Genomic DNA, 20,268 nt, shown 5'->3' with positions numbered 1-20,268 from the left:
GCATTGTCAGTCTCACATAATATTCATGAACCAGGAGCTAATAGACTGCCAACTAAACAGTCTGCAGAAAAATGGCGACCAACTACATTTCCTATGTCATGTATTGTATAATTGCTCCTGCCAATGATGTATACAGTAAGAATCTGAAAGGTTGAGCTTTAATGTAAACCAAGCCAAAGCTGAGATGCAATTTAAAGAAATGTAACAAATGTATTACAGTGTTTCAGTGTGTTAACAGTGTTTATCATTCTGCAAAAAACAGTAACAGGTGCAGCATTATTTTATACCTATGGCATGTCTCCAATATGAGACCTAACAGAATAACTTGTTATAGACTGTTCTTTGAATTACCTAGAATCAAAAATCTGCCAGTGCAATTATTTCTGCACAAAATGTAGATTGTAGGAGGTCATGCGTCCTGTAAAGTTCTGTATGTAAGAAGACTCAATACCCAGGGTCTATTTAATATGAACATAATGGTTAAAATGATGTTGGTTCAAGTCTTCAGGGAAATCTAACCAGATCTTCTCTACAGGATGGGATTCTGCCTGTAGGGGGGAATTATAGGATATAATCAGATCAGATTTGTAAGGTAACAGAATGCAGATTTTTCTTAGATTAGACAATTATTTCTGTGGGGCGTCTGCTGGAAAGCGTTCAAGCATATCATAGAATTTCTCCAATTTCCTTTACCGGACTTCATGTTCCTTTATAATTTAAGGTTACACATGCATGTATGTAATTTGCTTGTTATTAATTTCTGAATTTTGTACTTTAGTATTATGTTGTTTGCCCTATATTCAACTTTTTGATGAATTAACTAGGAACTAGCATGCATATGTGATCAAGCATTTAGTTTGCACTTTATTTCAGTGGCTTTGGCTTGACCTTTTTACTCTCGCCATACTTCTCCCATGTAGACCTCCTTATGTTTCCTGCGTTTGGTAGTACTACTCGGTTTATAGGATTTTAATTTAATTGTATCAATAAACATTTTTTTTACGGTTAAATATACTCTTAAAAGCCTATTTTGCTTTAATTATGCTAAGTTAGGCTGGTGGGATAAATTACGAATATGTCGGGCAGCACAACGGCTCAGTGGTTAGCACTGTTGCTTTGAGTACTGGGGTCCTGGGGTCACATCCCTCTAAGGACAACATCTGTGAGGAGTTTGTATGTTCTTCCCTTGTTTGCTACTGGTATTAGCTGATATAGAAATAATTCATATATCATCTGCTTAAAAAGAATCCATCAGCCCTTTCTTGCTATATAATCTGACAGCAGCATAATGTAGAGCTAGAGACCCTGATTCTAGCGATGTGTCACTTAGTTTACCTGGGTGCAGCAGTTAGAATAGAAGCACAGTTTTCTTCTGCAGATCTAGCAGAGCTCAGTTGTTGAGCTGTGTATAACCTTGACACACCACACCTGTATATTGTATAGTGACACAGAGCTGCTAATCAGTGCTGATGGTGAGGTTGAACTAGGAGGCGCAAGGCCATTTGTCTTCTAGTGATGATCTCCTGCTGATAAAACACTGATGGTATTAAAACAGCTCAGTAAGTGATGCATCCCTGTAATCCGGGTCCTTCATTATTGTGCTCTCAGATTACATAGCAAAAACCTGGTGACAGTGACGGACATATTAGTCATGCAACCTTTGCAACCCTACAAGGGCCCATAAGGTAAAAGGGATGACTTGTGCATTATGATAAGTTATATTACTGCAAAGCGCCCTTATACTGTTTTTGCACAGGGCCCAGGGCCTCTTTGGACCGTGCCTAACACTTCTTCTCGATAGCTATAGAATTGATCAAATTTGGCAATAATTCCCCTCCTTTCTTTTAGTCGTTCCTGTGTAGTTCGAGGTCAAGTACTAGCTGTGGATGGGACACCATTGGTAGGTGTCAATGTCAGTTTTGTGCATCACACCGACTATGGATATACAATCAGTCGTCAAGATGGAAGGTAAAACTGTTCTTAGCCATTTTTCAATTAATACTGAATATCTGAAGCTGCTAATAAAATCTTAATATTGTATGTATATCATTTAAAGCCCATTTTTCATTAGGACATCTATATGTGTGCATATATGGGTGCAAACTGACCTCTGGTGCCTCACTACTGGCTATATAATTATGGATTGCTTCTTATACATATGTGTTATGAATCATGAACTACTTGCCAAAAGTTTTGCTCTCTCCAAAGCAATAAATCTGGAAGTACAAAACCACTTATGAAAATCAGAGGAAAGTTTTGCAAGTTGACCTCATTCATCAAGTCCATTTAGGATCTGTGTAAAAAGTTGACCCACAAAACTTCACTAATAACCTGCAACATGGATAAATTTAGTTACATTATTTGCCTAAAATAGCATTATTTCAAAGTCCAGACTATATCCTTTTTTATTTTACTTATCAAACACTTATCATTTATGTCAGGTTACATCTCTCTCAATCAGAAGCAGACATAGTTAGGAGTAATGATATGTTTTTTGTGTGTCATTTCGGCAAATTTGTAGATATTTATTACACTTATTTAAACATGCATGGTTACTATTTCTTCAAAATAAAAATGGGGTTCCCCTTTCTAGAATATTGGCATTTTATTTTTTTTTTCCACATTTATTGAAGTCATATGGGATAGGGTTTATGTCTATGAAAGCATTTTATGTATTTATAAGAGATAGCGATTGATATGTACTTTAAAAGGATGTTCTATTACCTAAAATGTCCCTTCTAAATATTTATCTTTATACCCTAACCGCTTGTGTATTTAGCTTTATTATGCAATACCCTACACTTCTCCCTATCCTGTTAATCTCTAAATGTGTTTTTTTTACTTCACTTCCTGTGATGCTCATTTCAGAGGCGCCTCAAACAAGACATCACAGGAGGCTGGGGCTGCACTCACTTTGGTGCAGCATATGTCATCTCTCCTGAAACAGGACGTCAACAGGTGGCAGCGCTACAGTTACTTACTACAGTATATTGCACCTACACCATCTGAAGATGTCATCGATTTGGGGTAATAGATGCTATGGGAGAGATGAGCGCAGTACCGGCACTTTGTTGCTATCTCCTCCGCTGCATCTTCTGTGAAACAAGATGTCATCAGGGGTTGGCGATAGAAGCAATGAGTGACACCAGTGCCTGCCCGCAGCTTCTAACACTGCACTAAAACAAATCTTCATCAGGGTAAAGCACTGGTGTCACTCACTGCTTCTGTCACTGCCCTCTGACCATGTTTTAATCCCAGTTACAAGATGAAGAATGAAGCAGAGTGCCGCTGCTGCGCTCATGTCTCCCACAGCTTCTATCACCCAGCATCAAGAAAATCTTCAGAAGGTAGCTATGCCAGAAACTGTAGTAGGCCGGGGTCACACTTGCGAGTGCAATGCGAGAAACTCGCGTGAGTCTCTTGCCTCAATACCCGACACTGCCGCCGGTACTCGGGACCGGAGTGTGCGGCTGCATGTCTTTCTATGCAGCTGAATGCTCCGGTCCAAACCACCGGCGGCAGTGCCGGGTATTGAGGCAAGAGACTCACGCGAGTTTCTCGCATTGCACTCGCAAGTGTGACCCCGGTCGTAAGTGCAGTGATGCATCCTGATAACATCCTGTTCCAGTAGGGGCGATGGACACCGTGGCAAGTGAGTATGACTCAGCCTCCTGTGATGTCCTGCTTGAGACTCCTCTCAAATGAAATGTCATAGAAAGTGAAATAAAAAAATCTATTAAGGGATTAGCTTGAAAGGGAGAAGTATAGGGTATGGTATGCTAAAGCTAAATAGAAAATTGGTTATGGTATAAAAATACATATTATAATAGTTATTTTATTATAGTAAAATAAAAAAAAATTATACTCGCCATATCTATTAGTGCTGTTCTAGTGATGTCGGTGCTGGGTCTCCAGAGGTTTGTATGAAATTATGTTGTGAGCTCTGTAGCCAATCAGCGGTTGCTAGTGTGTTTCTGTGCTCTCACTTTCTTTTGACATTCGAGGTTCATCCAAATTAAGTGAAAACACAGCAGCCCAATAGAAGCCACCAATTGTCTTTAGGGCTCACATGGCATAACAGTCATGAAGGAATTGAGAGACCCGGTGTTGATATAGCTGAAACAGTACCGCTACAAGGCATTTTTATTTTATATTGGGGAATTTAGCATTTAGGAAGTTGTTATCTGAATCGTGAACAAACCTTTTAACATGCAGTAGTAACACTTTCAAAAAGTTATATTGGGCTCTTACTAAAAAGTATAGATCATGTCTTGCCTTAGGGTGGATGGTGCCTTTACAGTATTTCCTAGTGCCCTCACCCTGAGAGTGTACCATACAGTACCCAAATATTATGATGCAGTAATGATAACGTTACTAAAATGTGATTTAATAACACCTGTGCAAAGGTGTTATTTTCTACATAATACTAACCAATGGCTAAGCTAGACAATATAGCTGCATTCCATGCCTCAAGTGTAGAATTTGGGTTGCAAGTAGAGTTGAGTGAATTTGTTCGGATTCGGTTGCCGAATCTGAATTTGCCATATTCGTGCCATATCGGCACCCAATTCGTGCCGAATGTATGCTTAATGATCGGTTCCAAACAAATTTGGACATTTCTACTCTCATTGATTCTAATGACGTTCGGCTGTGTTCAATGAATATTGCAAAAACAATATTTGCTGCCGATCGTATTCGGAACTGAATCCGAACAAATTTGCTCAACTCTAGTTGCAAGTATCAAAACTACTGCCATACAAAAACCTGCTAACATATTCCCTTTAATAACCTATGCTGGTAAAAAAAGAGTCCTGAAACCTAGGCTTGTGTGTTATAGGCAGGGAAGCCATAATTGTATTTATTTACCATTTTCTTTGGACTCGTATTGTACCTCTTGCCACGTCCATTCTTACATAGAGATTTTATTATCTTCTGGTTCTGGTAGAAAAAAGAGCATATTTTCATAAGCATATTAAAAAAGAACATAAGAAGTGTCTCTGACATAGAGATCAGTGGTCTCTCGATGTATCACCCATAAATAACTCTGAGCATGTAATACTATAATAAATCTGTCATCTCCACCCATGCTATCCTGTTTTGTCTCATTATCTTAGTTTTGACCTTGTCACTCTTGGTGGCATATCTATCACTTTACTGTTTGAGAGATCGCCCTTCATTTCCGTGAAAAGGACACTGTGGCTTCCTTGGAATAAATTCATAGTGGTTGACAAGGTGGTGATGCAGAGGTCAGAGACGGAGACCCCATTATGTGATATGAGTAGTTTTATCAACCCAAATCCAGTTGTTCTTCCATCACCATTAACGACATATGCTGGATCGTGTTCACAAAGAGGACCTGTAATCCCTGAACTCCAGGTACGTTAATCTCATATATACTTTATAAAGGAATAAATGTAATTTTTTTCATTTGTCAACTACAACTTCTTTCTTTGTAGCTGTGTCCCAAAACCTTTTGATTTGCTTTTATATGTCTCTTATAGTTGCCCTAGTCATCCTTGTTACTAAGCAACAGCCTTGGTGCAGCGTTAAACAAGAACATGACCACAGACCATGACACTCCTGACAAAGCTGTGTCCAGGGATGGATTGCTCTCAGTAATGAGGCAGTCTACAATAGTCCCAATAGCCTGTGCCTCTGACCTCCCAGAAGACAACACTATAACAATTGCTCTATTATTTCCAGTAACTCATATTTAATATTTTTCAAGGAGGTTTTTAAATGTTCTTGAAGCAAAAAAAAATGTAATTTTAATTTAATATAATTTATTCTGTCTTACCCTTTCTACATTTATTTTTTTATGCATGCTTTTATGAAAATGGCCAGTGTTACTACTGGAAGAATAGTGTATAGGGTTGCCAAGCAGATTTTTTCATCAATATTGTACATAGCTTATCCAAAAAAATCACAGACAGCCAACATTTTTCACAAACACATTAAAAAACCATAAAAAGTTATAAAGATGATGGGAGGCATATGATGAAATATAAGCTCAATAATCACATTTACTCTGACCTGAATGAAGATAAGAAAAACTAACTGCAGTAGTTGTCCCCTATAGTGTGTTCTCTAATACCCAAAAACATAATGATACCGTGCACAAATAACATTCCTATAAGGACTCATGCACATGATAATATATTACGTCCAAGTGTGATCCGACTAACCATCTGATCACATTCTGACAGTGTTGGACTCTGGAGCCGTGCACATGTCTGATTTTTTTCACCCGGGGTGGTCCAAGGAAAAAATGGCAGTATGCCTGAGTTGGATCCAATTATACAATAGCACTTGCAGTCCGATTTTTATAGATTGACAGAATGGAGAAGATGGAGAATTTTGTTTTTTCAATCTTATCTTCCGAGAAAATCAGACCAGATGCTGAACGCACTCTGATCAACCTCTAATCAGAGTTTGATTAGAGTGTGATTTGCATAATGGCCCAATCCTCTTATATCAGAGAAAATACTGTCATGTAACTCTAGCCTAAAGCCCCCGTCACACACAGCGATCTCGCTAGCGAGATCGCTGCTGAGTCACAAGTTTTGTGATGCAACAGTGATCTCACCAGCGAGATTGCTGTGTGTGACACCTGTCAGCGACCGCCCCCCCCTGCTGGGTATCGCTGATCATGCTGGAATGGCCAGGACATTTTTTTGGTTGCTGGTCTCCCGCTCTGCCACCACGCATCGCTGCGTGTGGCAGGCGGGAGACCAGCGAGCAGGAGCTTGTAGCCAAGGTAAACAGCGGGTTTCTAAGTGCCCCGCTGTTTACCTTGGTTACCAGCTCCCTGCATCAGCGCGCTTGTAAATAAGGTACACAGCGACGCCAGCGCTCATCTTCGCTGGTGCTGATCGCTGGTGAAGCGGCCTGTTTGGCAGCTCACCAGTGATCATGTAGCGACACACCAGCGATCCTGATCATATCGTTGTCAGGATCGCTGGAGAGTCGCTATGTGTGACGGGGCCCTAAGGTGGGCTAATCACACCTAGTGAGAGTTTTCTACGTAACACTAATCAATGACTACACTTGACAGTATACCTGTATCCTGTGCCCCCGAGTGTTGAATTTGGGTTGCATGCTTCAAAACCACTGGCACTCCCCTCGGTTGCACAGCTCTCTGAAGACAACCCTGAGCACACTTTTGTAATGGATGATTTTTTCTTTGGTTTAATGAAATCCCTGGAACATAAATTTCTGCGATTTAGGATCATATTTAGGTTATGCATTTTTAAGATGAAATTATTATTCTATTATTTTTAATTTTAGAAAAGTTGGTGAATCTCAGTGCTTGCACATTTTATTTATTTTTTTTTACAGGCTACCATTAATATTTCTATTACATTTCTAATATATTTCACTGAAATCGTGATCTCAATTAGAAATTAAAAGGTAAATACTTCGTGGTAATGGCATAAATTTGTACATAATATGCATAATGCTACAGTGTAAAACCGACCGGTCCTTCAGCTGGGAAATTGTTATATTTGTTGTTAGGAGTTTATAATACCTACAGAAGAAGATAAGGATATTTAAACGGAAGCTGTCACCCTTTTTTGGACTATGAGCTACCGGCATCGACATCAGAGGCTTATCTACAGCATTCTGTAATGCTGTAGATAAGCCCCCGATGTAACCTGAAAGATAAGAAAAAAGAGTGAGATTATACTAACCCGGGGGGTCCAGTCCAATGGGTGTCACCATCCGATCCGGCGCTCCCATCTTCATACTATGCCGTCCTCTTCTTTCCTTCCTGCCGTGGCTCCTGCGCAGGTGCACTGCTCTGCCCTGTTGAGGACAGAGCAGAGTCCTGCAGAGTGCAGGCGCCGGGAGAGGTCCAGCACCTGCGCACTGCAGTATTCTGCTCTGCCCTCAACAGGGAAGAGCAGTGCGCCTGTGCCAGAGCCACAACAGGAAGGGAAGAAGAGGACGGCATCGTATGAAGATGGGAGGCGCCAGACCGCGACATCCATCAGACCAAGACCAGACCGCCCCCCCGGTGAGTATAATCTAACTCATTTTTCTTATCTTCCAGGTTACAGAATGCTGTAGATAAGCCCCTGATGTCGATGCCGGCAGCTCATAGTCCAAAAAAGGGTGACAGATTCCCTTTAATGTATCAGTGTATATTATTGAGTATATCATTGCGATGGAGATTATTTAGATCTAGTACCCCATGCTGTAAAATCCCTTCTGGAAGGTGACACACTGCCTCTCTTCAATACATATTTTTTATGCAATTTTGCATTCATGGCAAAATGTTACATTTATATTGTACATGAAAATCTAAGCTGTAAGTTAAAAAAAATTGTGTTCTCCCTCAGTAATTCCTACACAGTCTTTTTGTGTTCCAGTGAACTGTGTTGACTGCATTTTGTAGGCATTTTCTTTACATCCTTAGTGCTACAAAATAGCACTCCAACTCTTACAGATGAATCTCTGAGTAAGCCCAAAGCAATGCTTGAGTTTGACCCCTAAGATTTACTTCATGCAGGCTTAATATACATCCGCTTATTTTGACACACTTATTGCTTCTTCTCTTTTATCATCTCCACAGTCAATAACATAAATCTAGGCTGCTGAATCCAGCCACAAATACATCTACTTGCTTTTTATCTAGACCAGATGGTAACATATTGAACAAAGCCAATCTAATGTTTATTTCTCATTCCCACCATCTAATTTATTCTGTTATTTTGAAATATAAAAATATATCAACACTATAAATATATATATATATATATACACACTACTCAAGCTTAAAATTACAAAGCCAAGAAGGAAAAATAGTGGACAAAAAGAAATCACAGGATCGATAGACATGTTAATCATATGCAAATGATATACAAATTTAAACCCCATTTTCATACCATCTCAGTTTATTAAATGTTGAGTATGAGCATCACAAACAGAAATACACACTAACAAGCCATGGCTGCTATTATTAAGGTTAGTAATGGCTGTTTGAGGAATGTTCTACCATGCTGAATGCAAACCATCAAGATCTGCTGCTGGCAGCTCCCTTTGCAGTTGCAGACATACATGATCCCGATGTGCTTGACTTGAGACAAGTCCAGAGACACTGTAGGCCATGGTAGCAAGTTTAGGAAGACTGATCACAGTAGAACGAGCAAAATGCAACCTGGCATTTTTGTGTTAAAAAATGTCTCTTAAAATACTTTGGAAAAAAGAGACGTTGTGAGGTCAGATACTGATGTTTAATAAGAGGGCTTTTCTCTGTTAGTTCATCCAAAGGGTGGCGGATGCAGTTCAGGTCAGGGCTCCGTGTGGTTAATTAAGTTCTTCCACGCCAAGCTCACCCAGCTATGTTTTTATGGACTTTCCTTTGTGTTATTGGCACAGTCATGCTCAAACAGAAAATGGTCTTTTCCCAAACTGTTCACACAAAGATGGAAGTATACAATTTTCCAAAATGTCTTGATATGTTAGAATAATTGAGATTTCCCTTCACTGGAATTTTGGTGTTTAAGCTATCTTCTAAAAATAACCCCATAACATTATCCTTCCTCCCCTGGTGTTCACCAAACCCAAACTTGTCAATCAATTTGCAAGATAGAGTAGCATGATTTGTGACAGCACAGAACATGTTTCCATTCCTCCAGATTCCAGTGGCAGCATGCTTAACACCACTCCATCCAATGCTTGGCATAGTGCTTGGTGGCGTAAGGCTTGCATGCACCTATTTGGTTATTTGATATTACTGCCATGAAGCACCTGCCGGTTTAGAATCATAGAATCATAGAATCGTAGAGTTGGAAGGGACCTCCTGGGCCATCTGGTCCAACCCCCTGCTCAAAGCAGGATTCGCTAAATCATCCCAGACAGATGTCTGTCCAGCCTCTGTTTGAAGACTTCCATTGAAGGAGAACTCACCACTTCTCGTGGCAGCTTGTTCCACTCATTGATCACTCTAACTGTCAAAAAAAAATTTCTAATATCTAATCTGTGTCTCCTTCCATTCAGTTTCATCCCATTGCTTCTAGTCTTTCCTTGTGCAAATGAGAATAAAGATGATCCTTCTACAATGTGACAGCCCTTTAGATATTTGTAGACAGTTATTAAGTCTCCTCTCAGTCTTCTCTTTTGCAAACTAAACATTCCCAAATCCTGCAACCTTTCCTCATAAGACAGGGTTTGCAGACTGGTCACCATTCTGGTCGCTCTTTTGAGACTCTGCAGTTAGAATCAGCAGTGTTGATGACTTTTATGCACTATGAATCTCAGCACTCAACAATCCTGTTATGTTGCTGTGGTTCCAAAATGCTTCCACTTTTCCATAATAATTTATTGTGGAATATTTAGTGGGAAGAAATTTAATGAACTGACTTGTTGAAATCGTGGACTCATATTACAGCACCATGGTAAAAATCAGTGACCTCCTTAGAATTACCTACTGTTTCACAAGAAAGCATAAAAGCTATATCACAATTTATATAATCATAAATCATAACATTATCATATCATTAACAACATGTGCCCAAAAATGCACAGGACCCTATAATGCCTTCAAGACAGCTCTGACCTTTCCCAGTTTTAACTTTACAAGACGTCTGAAGGGATCCACTTTTAGCTGGTTCCAAGATATTGGCGTGAGATAATTTAAGTATGGCAAATTGTGATGATGGACCTGCATGGATCAGGTTTGTTTTTCCAGCTCATCCCACAGTTGCTTGATCAGAATTAGGGCTCATTCCCACTTGCGATAAAATTGGACGAATGCAATCCGATTAAATCAGATTGAATTTTGACCAATGTTATTCTGTGATTGTGTGTTCATCTGTGTTTTTTTTTTCCAGCTTGGATCAGATCACGATCAAACTGGAGAAAACTCATAGCATGATATGATTGTAATCAGAAATCACATCGTATCCCGCAATAGAACTCAATGGGTGTGAGAAAAAAAATCTCACAGCACTCGGACTATGCGAGTGCTGTCCAATTTTTACACACCAATCTCCTTGGAAAAGCCGGCAATTCATGTGCTGCGTACGGTAAAATCACAGTGACAGATTAGAATAGAATAGATAGAATAGATGTATACACGTAGAATACGTATACAGATGTCAGTAGCACACACGTGTGTATATATATATATATATATATATATATATATATATATACTAGCTGAAGAGCCCTGCGTTGCCTGGACATAGTAACCAACTGTGGTTAGTTATAACAAATTATAATGATTACAGTATATTGCACATAAAAACCGTGCATCTAATACTATTCTGTGTGATATTGCCTGCTGAGCTGTGTATCTAATCCTCTCCTGTGTGATACTGACTGCTGAGCCGTGTATCTAATCCTCTCCTGTGTGATACTGACTGCTGAGCTGTGTATCTAATCCTCTCCTGTGTGATACTGACTGCTGAGCTGTGTATCTAATCCTATCCTGTGATACTGTCTGCTGAGCCGTGTATCTAATACTATTCTGTGTGATACTGTCTGCTGAACCGTGTATCTATTCCTGTCGTGTGTGATACTGACTGATGAGCAGTGTATCTAATCCTATCCTGTGTGATACTGACTGCTGAGCCGTGTATCTAGTCCTATTCTGTGTGATACTGTGTGCTGAGCTGTGTATCTAATCCTATCCTGTGTGATACTGCCTGCTGAGCCATGTGTCTAATCCTCTCCTGTGTGATACTGCCTGCTGAGCCATGTGTCTAATCCTCTCCTATGTGATACTAACTGCTGAACCGTGTATCTAATCCTATCCTGTGTGATACCGGGCTCCCCCTGCAGTCTGTGTCAGAGGGTGGTCTGTGTTGGCACGGTAATAAATTGTGTTATTTCCAGCTTTACAGAAGGACGATAACACCATAGAAATGATAAGAATAATAGGCCTCAGTTACCACAACTATCTACAAAGAAAACTATTGCTGATAGCAACCAATCACAGCTTATTTTTCATCTTATAAACAGCTCTGGGACAGCGTGGTGAGTTTTGAGTGGCGATTTTTGTGTTTGGACTTTTATGTGGCGAGGTTGGTGTATGTGTGGTGAAATGTGTGCTGAGGGTGGTATATGTGTTGAAGCACGTGGTAGTGTGTGGCGCATTTTGTGTGTGTTCATATCCCCGTGTGTGGTGAGTATCCCATGTCAGGGTCCCACCTTAGCAACTGTACAGTATATACTCTTTGGCGCCATCGCTCTCATTCTTTAACCCCTTTCTGCCATGAGGCGTACTATCCCGTCCATGTGCCCTGGGATAGTACGTCATAGCGATCAGCGGCGCTCACGTGGTGAGCGCCGCTGATCGCGGCCGGGTGTCAGCTGATTATCACAGCTGACACCTGGCACAATGTGTCACATGCCCGAAAATGATACCACTAAAAACGTCAACACATCCCGCAAAGAATAAGACCTCACATGACTCGGTGGGTCAAAATACGTAAAAATTATAGCTCTCAATATGTGGTGATGCAAAAACTATTTTTACAATAAAAAGCGTCTTTTAGCGTGTGACAGCTACCAAACATAAAAATCGCCATAAATAGTAAATCAAACCCCCCGTTATCACCCCCTTAGTTAGGGAAAAATAATAAAATAAAAAAATGTATTTATTTCCATTTTCCCATTAGGGTTAGGGTTAGGGCTAGGGTTAGGGCTAGGGTTAGGGTTAGGGTTAGGGCTAGGGTTAGGGCTGAGATTAGGGTTAGGGGTGTGTTGGGGTTAGGGCTGGAGTTATAATTGGGGGGTTTCCACTGTTTGGGCACATCAGGGGCTCTCCAAATGCAACATGGCGTCTGATCTCAATTCCAGCCAATTCTGCGTTGAAAAAGTCAAATGGTGCTCCTTCCCTTCCAAGCTCTGCCATGCGCCCAAACAGTGTTTTACCCCCACATATAGGGTATTGGCATACTCAGGACAAATTGCAAAACAACTTTTGGCGTCCAATTTCTCCTGTTACCCTTAGGAAAATAAAAAATTGGGGGCAAAAATATTTTTGTGGAAAAAAATGATTTTTTTATTTTCACGCCCAGGCGTTATAAACTTCTGTGAAGCACTTGGGGGTTCAAAGTGCTCATCACACATCTAGATAAGTTCCGTGGGGGGTCTAGATTCCAAAATGGGTCACTTGTGGGGAGTTTCAATAGTTTAGGTACATCAGGGGCTCTCCAAACGCACATGACACCCGTAGACCAATCCATCAAAGTCTGCATTCCAAAACGTCACTACTTCCCTTCCGAGCCCCGACGTGTCCCCATACAGTAGTTTTCTCCCACATATGAGGTATCAGGGTACTCAGGACAAATTGGACAACAACTTTTGGGGTCCAATTTCTCCTGTTACACTTGGGAAAATAAAAAAAAGAGGACTAAAAGATTATGTTTGTTGAAAAAATACGATATTTTTATTTTCACGCCGGCTCGCTATAAACTTCTGTAAAGCATTGGGGGGTTCAAAGTGCTCACCACACATCTAGATAAGTTCCTTAGGGGGTCTAGTTTCCAAAATGGGGTCACTTGTGGGGGGTTTCCACTGTTTAGGTACATCAGGGGCTCTCCAAAAGCAACATGACACCCGCAGACCATTCCATCAAAGTCTGCATTCCAAAACATCACTACTTCCCTTCCAAGCCCCGACGTGTGCCCATACAGTAGTTTTCTCCCACATGAGGTATCAGCGTACTCAGGACAAATTGGACAACGACTTTTGAGGTCCAATTTCTCCTTGTACCCTTGGTAAAATAAAAAAATTGGTGACTAAAAGATCATGTTTGTGGAAAAAATACGATTTTTTTATTTTCACGCCCGGGCGTTATAAACTTCTGTGAAGCACTGAGGGGTTCAAAGTGCTCACCACACATCTAGATAAGTTCCTTGGGGGGGTCTAGTTTCCAAAATTGTGTCATTTGTGGGGGGTTTCTACTGTTTTGGTACATCAGGGGCTTTCCAAACGCGACATGGTGTCCGATCTCAATTTCAGCCAAAAACGTCAAATGGCGCTGCTTCCCTTCCAAGCTCTGCCATGCGCCCAAATAGTCATTTACACCCACATATGGGGGTATCAGCGTACTCAGGACAAATTGCATAATAACTTTTAGGGTCCTGTTGCCCTTGGAAAAATAAAAATTGGGGCTGAAAATATCATTTTTGTGGAAAAAATATGATTTTTTAATTGTACCGCTGTACGTTATAAACTTCTGTGAAGCCCTTGTGGGTTCAAAGTTCTCACCACATATCTAGATTGTGAGGTACTCCTGGGGTGGACCCGCTAGACCGTGGCAACGAACCTCCCGGGGGCGAGCTGACCAGGTGGACCACCCCCTATACAGGGAGTGTTTGGGGCAAGCCCGCGGGTAACTATTACCACGGCAGCTGGTACCCAGGGGATGTATCGACAGACAGACAGGTAGATCCGAGTTGGGGACGCAGGACTGACGGGTCCGGCTTGGAGACACAGGACAGACGGGCACGGCTTGGAGACACAGGACAGACGGGCACGGCTTGGAGACACAGGACAGACGGGCACGGCTTGGAGACACAGGACAGACGGGCACGGCTTGGAGACACCAGACAGGCAGGAACAGGGCTGGACGGGACACGACCACGGACCTCCCGAGCCTAGGAGAGAGGATAATGGAAGAGGCGAATTTGCAACGGACGGACAGGACGCAGGGACGTACATAGAGAGCGGCCAGAATCACTAAGGAAGCGCAGTGATAATCAGGCACTGCCAGCAGGAAGAGGCGGCCTGATATAGGGGAAGTAGGAGGCCCTCCGGGTCGTGACCTCCTAGTGGAGGAGAGGAAGGCGCGCGTCCTCAGGAGGAGGAGGAGGCGCGCATGTGCCTGGGCATAGTGTGTGCGCGCGCGCGCCGAGGAGGAGGGGCGGGAGCGCGCACCCGGCGCGGTCCAGAAGACCGGACGGAGGCGATCGCCGGACGGAGAAGAGGAGCCGGGAGAGACCACGGAGAAGCCCGCGGCAGCCGGCGCCGAGGCGAGGAGGCCACCGGCGAGCGGGTAAGCTGCGGCCGGGGGGAGGCAAAGGGAGGAGTGCGCGGCAGCCGCCGCGTGACATAGATAAGTTCCTTGGGGGTCTAGTTTCCAAAATGGGGTCACTTGTGGGGGGTTTCCACTGTTTAGGTACATCAGGGGCTCTCCAAATGCGACATGGCGTCCGATCTGAATTCCAGCCAATTTTGCATTGAAAAAGTCAAACGGCGCTCCTTCCCTTCTGAGCTCTGCCATGCGCTGAAACAGTGGTTCCCCCCACATATCAGGTATCAGCGTACTCAGGACAAATTGCACAATAACTTTTGCAGTCCAATTTCTCTTGTTACCCTTGGTAAAATAAAAAAAATTGAACCTGAAGTATTTTTTTTTGAAAAAAAGTTAAATGTTCATTTTTTTTTAAATATTCAAAAAATTCCTGTGACGCACCTAAAGGGTTAATAAACTTCTTGAATGTGATTTTGAGCACCTTAAGGGAAGCAGTTTTTAGAATGGTGTCACTTTTGGGTATTTTCTATCATATAGACCCCTCAAAGTGGCTTCAAATGTGATGTGGTCCGTAAAAATAAAATGGTATTGCAAAAATGAGAAATTGCTGGTCAATTTTTAACCCTTATAACTTCCTAAAAAAAAAAAAATATTGGTTCCAAAATTGTGCTGATGTAAAGTAAACATGTGGGAAATGTTATTTATTAAGTTTTTTGTGTGCCGTATCTCTGTGATTTAAGGGCATAAAAATTCAAATTTGGAAAATTGTGAAATTTTCAAAATTTTCGCCAAATTTCCGTTTTTTTCACAAATAAACGCAAGTTATATGAATGAAATTTTACCACTAACATGAAGTACAATATGTCACGAGAAAACAATGTCAGAATCACCGGGATCCATGGAAGCGTTTCAGAGTTATAACCTCATAAAGGGACAGTGGTCAGAATTGTAAAAATTGGCCCGGTCATGAACGTGCAAACCACCCTTGGGGCTTAAGGGGTTAAGTCCCCGTTGTTCACATCTGGCAGCTGTCAATTTGCCTCCAACACTTTTCCTTTCACTTTTTCCCCATTATGTAGATAGGGGCAAAATTGTTTGGTGAATTGGAATGCGCCGGGTTAAAATTTCACCTCACAACATAGCCTAAGACGCTCTCGGGGTCCAGACGTGTGACTATGCAAAATTTTGTGGCTGTAGCTGCGATGGTGCAGATGCCAATACATACATACACTTTTGCCCCATTATGTAGATAGGGGCAAAATTGTTTGGTGAATTTGAAGGCGCGGGGTTAAAATTTTGCCTCACAACATAGCCTATGACGCTCTCGGGGTCCAGATGTGTGACTGTGCAAAATTTTGTGGTTGTAGCTGCGACGGTGCGGATGCCAATCCCAGACATACATACATACATACACACCCACATTGAGCTTTATATATTAGATGTATATGTATTACATAGCTAGAGAGATAGAAGAAAAGCCGGAAATTCAGCAGCCACGTAGTGGAATGTCACTGCGGTAGCCGACAGGATAGAAGAGATGGATTACATACAGTAAATACAAATAGAATAGGTAGATACAGTATATAGATGTTAGTGACAAATACAATTAGTACAGTGTGTGTGCAGCCTACTGTACAAGGAAAAACGATGGGAGGTATCACTCATGTGCTGCTGAGATAGAATCCTTTAAATCAAATTGTTTATTAGATTCAAGGTCACACAGGACCTCTTCATCAGGACAAACCATTGAAACGCATTGACCTTGAAACGTGGTGACTTGTAAACCTGTTCTAATAAACGATTTGATTTTAAGAATTCTATCTCAGTGGCGCATGAGTGATATCTCCCGTCATTTTTCCTTCTACCTGTGGTCATCCTCTCGACCGGTATCTGTGCAGCAGCTGTTACATGCTGCTCATGTGTTGCCATTATGCAACTCAGCAAGGTGAGTGTATCTCACTTTTTCCCTACTTCCTATTGTCATTGGATAAGACCCTATTGCGCTTTTTTCTTCCCAGTCATATTTCAGCCTACTGTACATGTATTTAATCCCTTAAGGACCAGGGGTAGTTCCGTTTTTGCGTTTCCATTTTTTGCTCCCCCTCTTCCCAGAGCCATAACTTTTTTATTTTTCTGTCAATATGGCCATCAAAGGGCTTATTTTTTGTGGGATGACTTGTACTATTGAACTGCACCTTTGATTCCACCATATCGTGTACTGGAAAACAGGAAAAAATTCCAAATGCGGTGAAATTGCAAAAAAGTGCAATTCCACAGTTGTTTTTGGATTTTTTTTAACATGTTCACTTACTGCTAAAAGTGACCTGCCAATATGATTCTCCAGGTCATTATGCGTTCACAGACACCAAACATGTCTAGGTTCTTTTTTATTCAAGTGGTGAAAAAAATCTAAAGTTTGTAAAAAAATAAAATTAAAAAAAGTTGCCGTTTTCTGAGACCTTAGAGTCTCCATTTTTCAAGATCTGGGGCTGGATAGGGCTTATTTTTTGCGCGCTGATCTGAGGATTTTATTAATACCATTTTGGTGTGTATACAATCTTTCGATCACCTGTTATTGCATTTTATTGCAATGTTGCAGCCAACAAAAAAATGTAATTCTGGCGCTTCGATTTTTTTATCTCGCTACACCTTTTACCGATTGGATTAATTCTTTTTATATATTGATAGATTGGGCGATTCAGAAAATGACGATGCCAAATATGTGTATATTTGATTTTTTTGATTGTTTTATTTTGAATGGGGCGAATGGGGGTGATTTGAACTTTTACATATTTTTTATTTTTTAAATATTTTTAAAAACTTTTTTTACTTTTTATTTGCTTCAATAGTCTCCATGGGAGACTAGAAGCTGTGATCATCTGATCACTTGTACTACATAGAGCAGGGCTGCAGCCCTAATCTATATAGCAGAAATGCTCACTTGATATGAGCGCCAGCCACATCTATTCCTCCAACGCCCATGTCATCTGCAAAAGAGTTAAAAATAAACAAACAATATATGTCACCTTTCCGCAGAGATGCTGCAAATCCATTTGTCCCAGTGATGGGTCTAGATCTGCTACATCTAGATGGCAGGCTGCATGGTTGCATGATGCGACCATACTGTCTGTCATCCAGCAGAAAAATGAGCATCGTGTGCTCAGTGTCTCACTGTGAACTCTTATTACCTATCTGATGTCACCGCGAGCGTGAGAAAGTTCCCCTGATCTCTGTGCCATCAAACAGGTCCTGCGAGTTCTCAGCCAATGAACTCACTTCACCTTTGTGGCGTCAGAACCGGACCAATTTTAAAATCTCTAGTGTGACTCCAGCCTTAAATTTGGGGCATTTGGAGGTCAAGTCAACACTTTGACTTCTTTGTCACATGAATCTTAAACACTGGCAGGATACATTAACCTGCTTAAAGGTCCACTGCCTTACAAAATACAACGACCAGGAAGGGTTGAACTTGGCCTGCAATATTGCTTACTTTAGATGTTAAATAGTGTTGAGCATTCCGATACTGCAACTATCGGGTATCGGCCGATATTCGCGGTATCGGAATTCCGATACTGAATTCCGATACTTTTTGCATATCAAATACCGGAATCGGAAGTTCCCATAATGCTATGAGCCAGTTTGATTTGATTCAGCCAATGAGGAATCCTAAGAAGTGTGGGCACATCCTGTTAGGCATGTAGGCATGTTAACTAATGGCATGGCTGTGATTAGCTGCGAGCAGACCATCCAGCTGCTCCTCCCCCAGACACACACTGAACAGTGATCTATGGAAAGTGAAACTAGTGAGGGAGGCGGAAACGACCAGTTCTCATTTCAATGCCAGAACACCCCCCCTGGACGTTTATCTTAGAAGCAAGAGATGATATCTTGGAAACTGTGCAGACTAGCCACAGAAGGTAAATTACTTATTGTCAGCATTCTGCAACCTAGATATGCACTGAGATTATGTGAAAAGCCCAGACAACCTGTTCTGTTATGTATTTCCACCAAGTTGGATCGCTCGCCAGGGCTGGTGGGGTACTCGGTACCGGGCCCGTTGGTTACAATGTGAGATGTCACAGTAGCTGTGACCCAGTCCGTGGCCCTGGGCGTCCATTGTAAAAGGGAAATGTTGAACGTGTGGATGATGATTAAAGTTTATGAGTGAATGATTCGTGACGGCACCTGTGGTGTTGGTTAATGAAGATGTTAAGCCAACGCTGCAGACAGATCCTCTGGGACAGATGATGTGGTGCAGCTTTGATGTTGTGGCCCTCCACAGGTAGGGCTGTAGTCCCAGGGCAGTGTAGAGGTAGTGAAGAGAAGTAGATGGTGCAGTGCCAGGCACAGAGATGTAGCAGTGCTGAGTGTGTTGGCACAGGAATAACTGGAGGACACCAGGGCATGTAGTTCCAAAAGCTTTACTCACAGTCTGTTGTGCATATGTCCTCCATGCCTTTAATGTCTCCTCCACCTCCCCCAATACATTCTACATTATTCTTAGTTGTTTTCCTTTATGTAGAATTAACCTACAAGGAGAGAAAGGGTTTATTTTAATTCCGATATTTCAGTCCCATTGACTTGCATTGGTTTCCGGAATCAAAATCAACGATATCCGATACTTTTTGGGTATCGGTCCGATCCAATCCGATCCGATATTTCCCAATATCGGAAGGTATCGCTCAACACTAATGTTAATTAACATTAACATTAATGCAAGAACCAAAGCTCTTAACATTATCAAGATCATCACACTGCCACAGATTGCTTGTTTTCTTCTTAGTATTTCTTTGTGACTTGTCGTCCTCAGTAACTAACGCGCACATACTGTCCGTATGATATTAAAGAAAATGTAATTCATCATACCAAGCCAAAATTTTCAATTGCTAGGTCCATTTTTAATGTTCTTGTTATCAATATAGGTGCTTTTATTGGTGGATAGGGATCAGCATGGCAATCTGATTGGTCTTTTTCATCGTAGTTCCTTACACAGCAAGCAGCCATACATTAACCATCATGAAACATTTCTTTCATAGCCACTGTGAATTTTTTCAGCAATCTGTACTACCGCAGCTCTTCTGCGAGGTTGGAATAGATGGGTTAGCCTTTCCTCCTCAAGTGCATGAATGAGCCTGGGGTGCTCATGAACATTTTGTCAGCCACCTTCCTTGAACCATATTTTTTTCTTCAAACACAACATTTTTAAGAACTAGCTGTTCATTTGCTGTCAAATATGTCATATGCCTTGACAGGCACCATTGTGAGTGGATAATCAATGT

At 41.5% G+C, this 20,268-nt stretch overlaps 1 protein-coding gene across 8 annotated transcripts in view; it reads left to right on the top strand.

Annotated features, from left to right (window-relative positions):
* TENM1 (teneurin transmembrane protein 1) overlaps positions 1-20,268 on the top strand; it is a 1,357,925-nt gene that overhangs the window by 1,029,984 nt on the left and 307,673 nt on the right. For all 8 annotated transcript variants that reach the window (XM_073547613.1, XM_073547619.1, XM_073547618.1 and 5 more), the window contains 2 exons: positions 1,849-1,968; positions 5,115-5,376. In XM_073547613.1, the coding sequence (XP_073403714.1) occupies positions 1,849-1,968; positions 5,115-5,376 (382 nt within the window). The remainder of the gene's footprint in view (positions 1-1,848; positions 1,969-5,114; positions 5,377-20,268) is intronic.

The sequence above is a fragment of the Dendrobates tinctorius genome, unplaced genomic scaffold (genome assembly GCF_039654945.1).
Source record: "Dendrobates tinctorius isolate UK_male_01 unplaced genomic scaffold, ASM3965494v1 ptg000154l, whole genome shotgun sequence".
In the NCBI taxonomy this organism is placed as follows: Eukaryota; Metazoa; Chordata; class Amphibia; order Anura; family Dendrobatidae; genus Dendrobates; species Dendrobates tinctorius.
Note: the sequence above shows the minus strand (reverse complement) of the source record. Positions and strands in the feature narration are given on the sequence as shown.